This window comes from Genypterus blacodes, unplaced genomic scaffold (assembly GCF_046128005.1).
Source record: "Genypterus blacodes isolate CSIRO-AG114 ecotype Tasmania unplaced genomic scaffold, CSIRO-AGI_Gbla_v1 ptg000118l_1, whole genome shotgun sequence".
Lineage (NCBI taxonomy): Eukaryota > Metazoa > Chordata > Actinopteri > Ophidiiformes > Ophidiidae > Genypterus > Genypterus blacodes.
In genome coordinates this window covers 1,125,207-1,138,221 of record NW_027466921.1, presented here as the reverse complement: position 1 = coordinate 1,138,221, position 13,015 = coordinate 1,125,207, and the positions used below count along the sequence as shown (strand labels likewise).

At 46.2% G+C, this 13,015-nt stretch overlaps 2 protein-coding genes across 2 annotated transcripts; one reads left to right on the top strand and one right to left on the bottom strand.

The window, feature by feature from the left end:
- Positions 1–973: 973 nt before the first annotated feature.
- On the bottom strand, positions 974–4,704 carry cunh3orf38 (chromosome unknown C3orf38 homolog). Its single transcript, XM_076162028.1, has 4 exons — positions 4,186–4,704; positions 3,716–3,903; positions 2,767–2,993; positions 974–2,679 (listed from the first exon to the last, which is right to left on the bottom strand). Exons 1-4 carry the CDS (start codon positions 4,310–4,312, stop codon positions 2,319–2,321), a joined length of 903 nt encoding a protein of 300 aa, XP_076018143.1. The 5' UTR covers positions 4,313–4,704; the 3' UTR covers positions 974–2,318.
- Positions 4,705–4,813: 109 nt separating this feature from the next.
- Positions 4,814–11,881, top strand: LOC143009926 (uncharacterized). Its single transcript, XM_076162029.1, has 11 exons — positions 4,814–5,012; positions 6,700–6,947; positions 7,088–7,205; positions 8,017–8,169; positions 8,269–8,457; positions 8,923–8,996; positions 9,077–9,274; positions 9,378–9,515; positions 9,641–9,730; positions 9,822–9,965; positions 10,279–11,881. Exons 2-11 carry the CDS (start codon positions 6,708–6,710, stop codon positions 10,405–10,407), a joined length of 1,473 nt encoding a protein of 490 aa, XP_076018144.1. The 5' UTR covers positions 4,814–5,012; positions 6,700–6,707; the 3' UTR covers positions 10,408–11,881.
- The last annotated feature ends 1,134 nt before the right edge of the window (positions 11,882–13,015 follow it).

Below are 13,015 nucleotides of genomic sequence, written 5' to 3'. Positions count from 1 at the left end.
AAAGGCCGCCTCCTCCTCTTCCTCTTCCTCCTCCTCTCTGATGGAGCTTGTCTGCCCCCTACTGGCCCCCTGCTGTCATGAGGTTAAAGACCTTATGGACTTAAGCGTACACAACTACAAGAAAAAGTTAATTAACAAAGTGATTAAGTGCATCTTATTCATATTAAAGTCACAATCATCAGTTATTAAGACATTTGGTTAGATTTAAGCCTTAGAGAACACATTTAAGTTGTAATTAAGGAGTTCATTTGCAACATATTTTGTTTCTAAGAGTATTGAACCAAATCTACATTCATTCCTATACTTTGATTCTCAACTTAACTGTTCCTGTTGAGTGAAACAAACTCTGTCCCTTCTTCTTCTTCTTCTTCTTAGGGACCTGTTGATTTCCCTGGAATGACCCCTGCAGATGTCCTTGGCCGCCCACTTTGAGAACAGCTCACACTCTTAAAAAGAGCGTTTAGGAAATCAGTGTGTGGCATTAGTGAGTCTGTACAGCCGTCAAGACTGTCAAAGAGTGAGAAATGACTTCAGCGTGAAGCGTTTAATAAAGCAATCTATGATAACTAATGAGGCAGTTCCTTGGATTAAACCAAATTTACAACAGTAACATCCAATCACTCTGTGTGTGTGTGTGTGTGTGTGAGAGAGAGAGGGGGTGACATTTCCTTTAGGTACTTCCCATCGGCTGTTTCAAAGAGCTATGGATGTGAGTTTTAGCGTGTCCCCTTATGAGAAACACACTTTCCTATTAGAAGAGAAAAGGGGGGAAGAAAAAAGCTCTGTGGAGTCAAAAACTATCATCAGACGCCACTGCAGCCATATTTTCTGCAGCCGCGTGCGTCAGAGCTGCAAACCGCTTATTAAAAACGCGGAGAAGCCAAGTGCCATAAAGACAGAAGGCCAGCAGCTTGTTATTATTCTTTCTGAGAGGTGAAACGGGCTGAGATCAATGGCTGCCCCCCTCCTCCCCCCGTTCTCCCCCAACCCCTTCACCACAACTATGGCTCCGTCGAGGCTCAGAGGGCCGAGGCAGCCCTGACCCACGCAGTCACAGATATTAACTATTCCGGAGCGCTTTGAAGGCCTCGCCAAGAATAATTTCCCACATGTAACATTTCCCACCAAAGCCACAGAGTCGCACCGCCCCTCCGCCCCCCCCCCGCCAAAGCCTGAATGCATATGGCCCCACTAACACAGCATGACAGAGGGGAATCAATAGAGCAGCGGGGGCCATCGCGCCGCTCGCTGGCTGTCAACTTTAGCAGCTTGTGAATATGATAGTGAGTGACGGGACGGTATATGTACGGAAACGTGCGAAGACCGGGACTGAAACGTGAGTTAGATGACGCCGAGGGAGGAGGAGAGAATGTGCTGACGGCGGCCTGTTAACCTCATCAGCCCTGACCTGAGCCGTGGAGCAGATGAGGTAACCCCCCCCCCCCCCCCCCGCCCCCGACTGCACACAGTGAGTGCTGCCCCCCTGCTGTGAGGAGACAGAATGCTTTGGTCTTTACGGCTGAATGCAAAATCCTGATGTTGCTCTTCCATTCATCATATCAGCACGTCTGACATCTGACATGTTCCTCCCTGACACCAGCCAGTGAAGGTGATGAAGGTGAGCCACCTGTGACATCACCTCAGTCTGTTTCAAAGGGAGACAGATGTGGAAATGTGGCCCGCCAAACAAATTCATACTGTAAACTAAATGTAGAAGAATCACAAACTTCACAATCAGCTTCATCGCCTTCCCACTTCCTGCCTCTTCAACTCTGTCTTGCCCTCATTTCGATTTCTCAGCAGATAAACAGGAAACTACACGTCTGCACCGAGTCGCTGCCACTTCAATCTACGTAAACAAAACCAGTAATGATATGAAAACAGGAAATCAAACTTCTCACATTCCATTTTAAAAATATCTTCATTGTTTTCTCTTCTCGTGTTCTAACTTGACTTGTCAATGACTTCCTGTTAGTCAGAGTCAGTAGAAGTAATTTGTATTTGGTGTGTCACATATTCACATCAATTTACATAAAGTCCATATTTGCATATCATAGAGAAGGCACAAACTACTAAAATAGGTTTTGAAGCATAGAAAGAAAACCATCCCGTCGTGTCTTTGTGTGTATCTGATTGTAACGCTGCCCGCCTCCCTGTAAACTCTGACCTGCATAACTCACACACCGCAGCTTGAGACACGTTATCCTAAAGGCTAAAGCACTGTGGATCAATGTTGTTGTGTTTAAAGTGCTTACAATAAATAAAGCTCAGGTCAGTTAGATCAAAGTCTCACCATCAATGTCATAAATGTTCTATATTCATCTGCAGAGCAGCTGCAGTTCACTGGAGTCGTAGGTCAAGTTGGGCGCGGTGACCTCTGACCCCCCCAAAGCATCCGGCCGTTTGATCTTCAGGTTGACGAACTTGATCTTCCAGGTGTTGTCCACCGGGGAGCGGATGAGGCCGAATATTGCCTCGTAGATGCCCAGGCAGGCGTCGTCTCTGTGGATGGTCCCGGCCACGCCCACCAGCACAGGGCCGTGCGGCGAGGCCAGGGCCCGCAGGCCGCGGGGATCCAGGTTGGGGCTGAGGAGGAGACGCTCCTCCTTGGTCAGAGCCAGGAGACGGAGACTGACCAGCTCAGCGCCCAGGAACTCCTCCGTCTGTTGACCTGTGGCGCTGAGGAGAAGAGGCATGTTCATGTTCTGTGAGAGTTTCAAACAAGATCCCACTCATACAGATGTGACAGATGTGTCGTGTTATTACCAGGAGACCAGGCGTAGTTTGGCATCTGGCCAGAAGTGCTGCGGCCCCCAGTCCTGTGGCTCAACGGCCAGGGTGGGATTGTGGCTGTTGAGCAGCTGGAAGAACCAGCGGCAGAACTGCTGGCCGAGCGCCAGCGGGTCAAAACCAGCTTCCAACTTTGTTGACGCCTCACCTCGACTCGCCCCGTCTCCTCCTCCACAGCTTTGGCTGACTGTGACCTGTGAGGACTGATCATAACACTATTGTTAGGATGGCTGTCTCTGAAATGCTACGGTGGCCTTTTCTGTGTACCTAAAAAGTTTTCAACAGGAAGCTTCAATAATCAAACGTTATCATCAGAGTCTGTCATTATTCCATCATTATCTCCACAAGTCTGAGCCTCTGAGGAATGAAGTCATTTATCTCCTCTGTAGATGTTTTAGCCTCCAGGATTACAACAACCCAATTCCAGCAGTTCTCTAAACTCTCTAAACACGTGAGTGACTTCATCAATGAAAATAAAGTTGGTGTTTAATGTCCTGTGTGACCAAGACTGACACAGCTTAGTTTAATATGTGAGCATGTTCATGTGATCCGCGACGATGGTTATGTTAATAAATATGTCTTTAGGAATAATGTGGACGAGCAAGGTGTCAGTTGTTGTCGTGCAACAGCTGACTCTCAGTTAGAGTACACAGCAGTTACCAATAAGAGGACGAGTAAACAACAAGTAAACAACAAACAAAACAAGGAACTTATTGAAATAGTTCCTTTTTCTGACCAAATACGTCTTTTTTCTGATCCTGCACATCAATGACTCTCATGATCAAGCACACACAGAAATGCACAAATAGAATTACATATCTGGACGTTTATGTATGAATTCATTCACTGCGTATGAACATTACGCACCTCTATGTGCCTCTACATGGACCTGTATATGCACTTCTATATGACCCTCTGTATGTACCTCTATATGCACGCGAGCAGGTGCCCAGAGCTCCAGCGTCCTCTGTACCAGCTGGTGTTTCTCGATGTTGGGGGACACCACCACCCTCTCTGAGGCCAGGTACCTAAAGATGAGCTCACGCTGAACCTTCTTCCTTTTCAGCAGCTCTTCGGCATCTTTACTGTATGACAGAATGGCCCCGATGGCCTCTTTTGCAACAGATGAGACAGCGGGATGACATCATTAAGTCAATAGAACGACCTCACAAGAAAGAAAAAACCGAAACCAAATAACCAAACTAATAAAACACACACACACACACACACACACACACACACACACACACACACACACACACACACACACACACACACACACACACACACACACACACACACACAGAAAGATAGCCAGAGAGAGAGATACAGATAGAGAGAGAGAGAGAGAGAGAGAGAGAGAGAGAGAGAGAGAGAGACTGACAGATTTCATACCTCTCGTGTTTTCCACTACTATCATCTTATTCGTGACCGTGTCGGCGAGTGAAAATATGTCACTTTTTGACATCATTTTTAATATCTTTTTACATCCATCGCGCTCAGTCTGTGACAATCCTGACATCTTCAAAAACTAAACACAAATATCCGCCTCTTTTCCGCCATTAAGAGTCATAGGACAAAACTGTCCGTGCGGGAGCAAATACCAGAGGAGAAACAGTTCCGCTCACTCTGCCTAGTCTACCAGCAGAGATTCTGCCTTCAGGAAGTGTGGGATATTACAAAACTCAGCACTGGTAATTTACTCAAAATTACTGATAAGAGATATAATGTTCAAAGCTCGAGACTTCACAGAAACCTCAGGGTAATGTCTTGATTATCTTCCAGTATTAGAAAGTTTCAGTTTCCCGGAGATGCACATTTAACTAGGTATCATCTCCTAATTCACATTTAAGCGGTATTCATTGGTTGCTTGACAAGATGCAGTGTGTGGGTCATGTTTTGCGATTTCGAAACCCATTAAAAAAACAAATCTTCGATCATATAGTATAAAATGACTGTAATGTGATTACAGAGACGGTGAGTGTTGAATGGGGTAATTTCACTCGATCATGAGATTCACACGAATCCGTGAAGGCATCATAAAACAAGATAGCTCCAGTAGCCATGGTTAGCATGCGCACTGATGTCCACTGCAACTATAAAGTGCAGCTGTTATATCTAACGCTATTATTATCAATGATGTTTTTTAATAAACAAGATTAAGAGGTTCGTCGATGCGATATTTAATACAGAACCGAATTCGAGCAGGGGATCAATAACAGGTAACTGTACGGGATTATTTTCATCTGGAGTCAGTAAACGTTACAATACTAGTTCATGTCTCAGCTGTTTATAGATTGAATGCTTTTAATGGAAATCCACGCTAACATTGTGACTGTGACGGTTATAAATTGCAGTAATTTGATTATTGTGTTATTCCCGTTAGTTCTCTGGTCGCGTTTCTGTCCACAACAGTAACAATATGTTAAAAAATATATAATTTAATGTTGTTCGTCTTGTAGAGGACAATGTATTTCACTTAATGTCAACAAAATGTATGTTCGGAAATATTAGAGTATTAGAGTTATTCTCTAATTCGGTTAAAACAGCAGTATTTTATTCTGGCAAAATGTCAACTTTTAAAAGTAATTGCATGCTTGAACTGTCAAGTAATAACATGTTTTGACAGTCTGTCATTGTAATACTGTAATTATGAAGTGAAGTGTGTTGCCTTCACGGTCCAATGTAAACCAGCACTACTTCCTTGTAATAGCAGTAAATCCTATGTGAAGCTGATAAGGTTGAGTGTTTGTTGTTTCAGCTCAGTGGGGAGTTTGAGCCACAGTTAGTTTTTGATCCACTGTAAGTGTTGTTGTTGTTTTATTTGAGTGTTGTAGTGTGTAATCCTGTGTTACACTTTGGCCTTATAAACTGCTATAGATTTGTATTATAGGATCTCCAACACAGTGTCAACCAAAAGTGCACATTTTTTAGAAATGTAGTATTCATTCTTGGGGTAAATTGGGTGTAACATGACACAAGTAATTCACTGCATGCAGTTTAAAATCAGAGCTGAACCTTGAATTTTGCCCCTTATCTTCCAAACTGAAGCAGTGCGTGTGTGTGGGTGTGTATTGACCCTGTGCCTTCATAAACTCAGGACTGTTGACTGACTGACTGAATGCTTTGTCACGTTGAATGAGGAAGAGGTTAGTCATTGGCAAACTTCACACAACATAATGGTTCTTCCACATAGTTGAGGTTCACTTCACAGCTGGCCTGATTTCAGCTCATCATATGTACAGAATGGAGCTGGAGGCTCCTGCCAAAGCAGAAAGGATTTACTAAAGCAGCCAAAAAGACTTCCTCAGCTCTTCATAATCACCTCTCTGGAAGATAGAGAGGCAAGACAGCTGGCTCCAGTCTCTCCACTGGCCTCAGATGTTCTGTATGTGAAAGTGAATTACTGCAGCGATGCGCTACACACACTCACTCACACACACATACTCACACCACTACCATCACTTTCCCCTGAGATGCTCTAAACAAACCACCTCAGTCAGGTTGCGTGCAGCTCACAGGCAGGGCTGTAGCTATAGAGATGACAGGGGATGATGATGCTAGGGGCCCAAAGGTGGAGTGGGGCCCGGAAAATGTAAGATATTTGAATAAATAAAATGCAGTATATATATGAAAAAATATATCAGAATATGAAGCTTTCCTGGTTATATAACAAGGCCACTCAATCGAAAACAGCTCAAAGGTTCCAATCCATAAGTTCCCTCTCCCCTTGAAAAGTGGTTCCAAAGCAAAGTTGTCAGTCAACACAATGTGAGCTACATTTCTATTTGGGGGCACAGGGGTCCCATGATTTGTAGCTACGGCCCTGCTGTAAGCAGGAATCACAAATTTCACTCACCCTGTCCTGGATAGGTGAAGATCAATAAGTCTGCTCTCTTGTGTTTGCAGTGCTGTAGATGGAGGAATCAGAAGGCAGCGCTCAGGGCCGGGTCACAGTATACTCCATCCAGGGCTGCCCGCACTGTCTGCAGGCCAAGGCTACCCTGAGCCAACTGGGTGTTCAGGTATGTGAGGTGGACATAGGAAGGCATCCGGAGCTGAGGGCCCGGGTGAAGGAGCTGACGGGACGCAGCACAGTGCCTCAGATCTTTTTCAACAACGTTCACGTCGGCGGCAATGACGACCTGCAGAAACTGGTGAGAACAAAAGGAGAACAATGAGCAGAAAATCACACTAGCAGCTCATAAACAACAACAACAATGTACATATGATTCTCCCTTGTGCATTACAAAGAGGGATGCTGGACATTATTAATGGGATTATTGTGTCCCCTCAGTCTCCAGAGGAGCTTCAGAGGTTGGTCAGTGTGGTGAAGGAAGAGCCTCTTCCAGCAGACGCTCCACCTCTGCCGGAGGAGAAGCAGGCAGGGGACACAGTGGAGGAGGGAGACGGAGGTGAGGGATTTGAGACTGTTTTGCTCCAGATGAACCCTCGAGGAGTTAATTACCTTTACACATGGGGGGGTTGCACATGTTGTTGTGTCGTCCTTTCTGTCCTTGTTTAGGTTTGGTTTGCTCTGGAATGACTCTGCCACTCTTTTCTCTCCTCACAGCAAGTTAAAGAGCCAGAGTCAGTCGAGCCGGTTCGACCAAAGTCATGTTTAGTTAAAGCTGAGCCAAGAACGGGAAGCCGTTATGTAATAGGGCGGGCGTATGTGGACATGTTTGCTAGAACAAATGTGTGTGTGTGTGTGTGTGTGTGTGTGTGTGTGTGTGTGTGTGTGTGTGTGTGTGTGTGTGTGTGTGTGTGTGTGTGTGTGTGTGTGTGTGTGTGTGTGTGTGTGTGTGTGTGTGTGTACCTGTCAGCACTGGTGTCTTGTCACTAATGCTAGGATTGGTGATACTTTGGACACTTGATACGGTGGATGAGCTCAGCAGCATACATCCTCTTCACACTTCATCACTATGGCTCCCCGCTGAGTAATCAAACCCCCATCAGAGTGAGAGAAAGTCAGCAGGAGGAATATCAGAACCAGGCACAAGACAGAAGACACAAGACAGAAGACATAAGACAGAAGACATAAGTTATAATTACAGACTTTAGAATGTGAGGCGGTTTGCAGGCTGTAGGTTTTGTGTGGTGACTTTTCTCTAGAAGTGAAGATGGTTCAGTGTGTCTCGATTTACCAGGCAAGGACTGAGACTGAAGACAAAGCTGGAGATAAATGAAGCATCTGTCTGTGTGTGTGTGTGTCTGTCCTGGCAGAGTTTGAGTGTGAGAAGGATGAGTTGGCCAACCTGGTAGAGGACTTCAAACATTGCAGTGTGATTGGCTGTAACAGGAGAGGGCTGACTCGGTACAAACAGAGCTTCTCAGGTGATGAGTTGGTTGACTGGCTGCTCAAACAGAAGGGGATAGGTAAGTAAGGCTCAGCCACATCAGGTCAGCTTAGTCCAACAACACAGTGTCCTTCATTCCAGCAAAGTCAAAGTTGTGACGCCCCTGTGTGTGTGCCAGCCAGGGCCGAGGCCTGTGGCACTGGGCAGGCCTTGTTGCAGAAGAAGTTCATGGTCATGGTCTGTGGACGACAGGATGGACATTTTGGAGAGGGGACAGACACTGGAGACACTCTGTACAGGCTGCTGGAGCATGACCCTCACTCAGCTCTCAACACGGGACAGACCGCGGCGTGCATCCCCATCCAGGGTAGGGGGGGTGGAGGAACCCAACACACACACACTCACACGTGCAGCTTTCAGGTTCCATGTGTCTGGAATCCGTCCATGTCCCCTAATCTGTCCTCTGCAGCGGTGGTTTGGTCCTCGTAGGCGGCTCGTCTGTGGCCCTGTGAGCTTTGGTTTGCGGAGACGTTGGGCTTGACTGATACATCAGGCTGACAGCCATGTGATTGGATGATGTCATTAAAGGCAGAAATCCTTCCCAAAAGTCCTATTTCTCACTTCTATTCGAGGAAGTGGTGATGTTTATTATTCAAGCCCTGTTTCTGAACCGTGTGTTCTGTGTTTGCTCGTTGCTTTTCCTTCTGGTGGCGGGACGCTGGCAGCTCTGCATCGCTGTATTAATCTGCAGCACTCTAGAGGCTCACTAACACGCTGAACAGCCCCATGTTGGTTTATTACCCCGTGAACAATCTGTGTGTTTCCGTCTCAGCTGCCGACCTCTCTCTGCTTCTGAGGGACATGATCCTGAAGCTGTTCTCCCAGCATCTCTCCACCGACGGCAAGGTAACGTCCTCGTCCGCTAGATTTATAATGGAAGTAATGAGCAGGCGGGTCACGTTGTGTTGTTCTCCTGGTTCCCGCAGTCTGTGGACTACGAGGGCATGTCGGCGGATCCTGTGTTCCAGGGTTACTGCGACCTCGCCATCCAGCTGCAGAGGGTGGAGCTGCTGTCACTGAGCCGCGAGGAGAAGCTGGCCTTCTTCATCAACATCTACAACGCCTTGGTCATCCACGGGTACCTGCGCATGGGGGCCCCCACCAACATGTGGCAGAGATACAGAGTAAGAGCAACAACAAGAGATGTGATCCACGATGCACCTCTGTTTTCTTTCATCTTCACGTTTACATGCTAACTACTCGTTCTCTCTCTTTCTCACGTCGTAGTTCTTTAACTACGTGAGCTACCTGATTGGAGGAGAGGTGTTCACGCTGCAGGACATCGAGAACGGTGTCCTGAGGGGGAACAGAAAAGGCGTCGCGCAGCTTCGGAGGCCTTTCTCCAAATCGGACCCACGGCTGCAGGTACTGAACTTCCGCTCGATCACAGCGACTTGTCTGTGTCTCTCTCTCTCCCTCTCTCTCTCTCTCTCTCTCTCTCTCAGTTGCCGACGGTTCACCACAGATATTGTTTTCTTCTTGTCCGCCAGATGGCCCTTCCTGATGCTGAGCCCCTCATTCATTTTGCCTTGAACTGTGGTGCAAAGGGCTGCCCACCCATCAAAATGTACACGCCACAGGTAAGACAGAGAAACATTACTTCCTACACCGACTCAGCACACACACAGTGTTTGTTGGTGTGGTTAGTTTCACTCTGCTTTCCTCCGTCAGGACATCGACGGCCAGCTACGCACGGCGGCCGAGGCCTTCCTGGAGAACGACGACGCCTGCACGGTGGATTCTGGGAAAAGAGAAGTGCGGCTCAGTCAGATATTCAAGTGGTACAAGGCCGATTTCGGAGGGACTGACGAGAAGGTGCGTCTGTTTCATGTCTCATTCAAACTGCTCCACTTCAGCTTCTCCATAAACAGCTAACAACTTTGCAATGTCCTCATCTCTCCCCTGTCAAACATAACTGACTGTATCCTTCTCCAAATACACACTAAACCTCCTTCGCTTCCCCATCAGCAGCATAGAATCAGGCAGGAGCAGAAACAGGACTTCTGGCTGAGCAGCAGAGGGCAGCAGATCATTAGAGAGCAGAGAGCTCAGGAGGCTGTGAAGGCTCACTGAGCTTCACAGTATGAAGGCAGTAAATGTAACGGGTGTTGTTTTGTGTCTCCTGCAGCTGCTGACGTGGGTGCTGGAGCACATGGGTGACTCTCCAAAGAAGAACAGCCTGCAGAGTGTCATATCAGGCGGGAAGACCAAAGTCACCTTCCTCCCTTATGACTGGAGCTCCAACAGCAGCCACTGAAAACACACACACACACACACACACAGGCAAACATCCAGGTGCACTCAGTCTCTTCCTTCACGCTCTCAAGTTCTGTTGCACTGAAGGAAGGAGTGGCATACACACATATACCCACACACACACACACACACACACACACACACACACGCACACACGCACACGCACAGTACGCTGCGGCTCAACCAGACAAATGCTTTTATGCAAATGTGACTTTGTATACTGTCTCTGGGCCATAACCAACAATGGAAGACACACAGAGGAGCTAATCATGCTTTGCATCTCCCAGAAAGATAATAAGAACTCTGATCATGTTACACACACAGGCCAGAGGCGCAAACACACACCGTGACGTCATCGTTCTCCCTCATAGGACAGTCTTGTTGACTTATGTATACGAGTTGGAAGTGCTAACCATGGCGAGTCTGTACGAACAATAGATTTCAGTCTTATTCTCTTTGGTGAGGTCACGTTTTCACCCATGATGATCATTTACTCGTTCAGTTTCATCACAGACAGACGGAGCCTTGACGTTTTCTCCATCAGCCATTGTTCCATATGCAAAACAGTGAAGCTAGAAACAGAATCCTCCAGATTCAATTGATAACTTGATTCCCACCATGTGTGTGCGTGTGTTTGTGCAATATTCCAAACCCACGTGACGACGGCGTGACGTACCTTCACACCAGGGGGGGGGGGGGGGCGAACCAAACACAGCAGTTGTCTTCCTTCGACGAGCCATATTAAAAGTCTGTATGAAGGGAAGCAGAGACAAATGCAACGCTCCCAGCCCGTCCGTCTGTCCGTCCTCTCTGATCAGTCTTCCTCTTGACATTTTTAAGTGCTACCTCTGTGTTTCAGCACAGATTTAGTAGAGAAATTGTAAATATATTGGGTGGGAGGGGGGTGGGGATGAAATATTTATGGAAGCTGTAGCCCTTTGGGATGCACGCAGACACTTTGCATGTTTATCACCAACTCTGAATGCTGCCGAGACCCATTTTACACAAACATCCAGCGGGTTTATCGTGCATTGTTAGTCCAGTTTATTTATTTCAGGGTGTCTGCAACGACCGATTACACGCCGCGATGTTTTTTATTATGTAGCCCAGATGCACACAAGTCACAATGACAAAACGCGGCAGTTTAAACGACGACAGCAGCGTTTTGTGCATCTGTTTGCTCACGCAGGCTGATTTAACGTTGACATTATTTTTCAATGTTTGACCTCAGATATGCAGACACCCTGTTATAGCGGCGTGTTAACTACAGCGAGCAGGCGGCGTTAAACTTGTGAAGCGTTTTAGGAAAGAGGCTTCCTGTTCCCACAATGAAATATGTTCATATCTCAGGTGCAAAAGAAAAGGTTTGGGAACAGTAATGGATGCTCTGTACTGAACACTGCATGCTGCTGTACTGAACAGCCCCGTTTGCATCTTTACAACAACTCTCACTCTTTGGAGTCTTTCACTTAGAAGCTACAAGTACCAAAAGCTTAACTCGAGACTGGAAACGGAAATGGAACGGCTTCAGCTGCTTGTGACGGTGGACAGACCTGTCCTGCTGTCTCACTGCTCTGCTGTCCTCTCTGCCTGTCACGTCAGAGGTCAGACCTGCTGAATCAGATAAACTCAGTGACAGGTTTGTGTGAGTAAAACTGGAAACGTGAAATAAATATCATAGGAAGAAATATGACAGGATGGAACTAATGTGGATTTGATTCTTGTAGCTCGATTACAATTTTAACTTTCTTTTTAATGTTCCCTGTTTGTTGCTAAAATTACCTCACATGTATCAGGAAAACAAAGCAATATGTTTGCCAGTGATCAATATGCAATGCTGAGCTAAATTAAATCTATATATATATACTGAACCCGGTGTCGTCTCTCTCATTGTGTCGTCGTCGCAAAATCAGCCTGTAAAACTTTCCTCATGGATGTGAATTTCATTTGTTTATTCAAAACAAATTTGAGCAGTTTTTCTTTAAGAAAAATAGAGGAAAAATCATTACCAGTACAAATCCAGTCTATTCACATTTATACATATAAATAAGCCTGTTTCAGTGCACAGTCTCATTATAGAACACATTGAAACTGATGTATTTACATGACAACTTCTAAAAAAAACTTAAATACTGTACTTGGTCATGTTACAAATCCAGTAAAAATGAAGAACTAGCAAAAGTAATGAATCATGTCCATGAAATAGTGGAATACTTTCTAGTGTTTTCTTCCATCTACATGTCAAAGCCTCTAATGTGACTCCATGCTGGCACGGATGACGTCTGAACACCTTGTGTGCTGCTCAGTGTCATATTGCTGAAGAATGAAGGCAGATTTACATTTTGCAGATAATTGGGTCGCAGCTACTGTGACTAACAGCAGCTTGCGACATGCAGGGTCTCAAACCCATCAGCAGAAGACAAACACGGTTCCCCAGTGCAGAACCGGCACACACACACAGACGTGAGCCTACAGCTGGGAATACTTATTATCAGTAACATGTGAGATTCTAACCATGAAGACTATGGAAGAGGAGAGAACCGGCGCTGATATCTAACATCACTGACTCATGACCCTGCAGGATTCATCTGGAAGACCAAAGTGAAACA

Coding starts and splice junctions, on each gene's coding strand:
- cunh3orf38 (XM_076162028.1), bottom strand. CDS start 4,312: ATGTCAGGATTGTCACAGACTGAGCGCGATGGATGTAAAAAGATATTA. Junction 3,904..4,185: donor AGTAGTGGAAAACACGAGAG/GTATGAAATCTG, acceptor CTGTTGCAAAAG/AGGCCATCGGGGCCATTCTG. Junction 2,680..2,766: donor AAACTACGCCTGGTCTCCTG/GTAATAACACGA, acceptor TCTTCTCCTCAG/CGCCACAGGTCAACAGACGG.
- LOC143009926 (XM_076162029.1), top strand. CDS start 6,708: ATGGAGGAATCAGAAGGCAGCGCTCAGGGCCGGGTCACAGTATACTCC. Junction 8,458..8,922: donor GGCGTGCATCCCCATCCAGG/GTAGGGGGGGTG, acceptor TTTCCGTCTCAG/CTGCCGACCTCTCTCTGCTT. Junction 9,731..9,821: donor TCAAAATGTACACGCCACAG/GTAAGACAGAGA, acceptor TTCCTCCGTCAG/GACATCGACGGCCAGCTACG.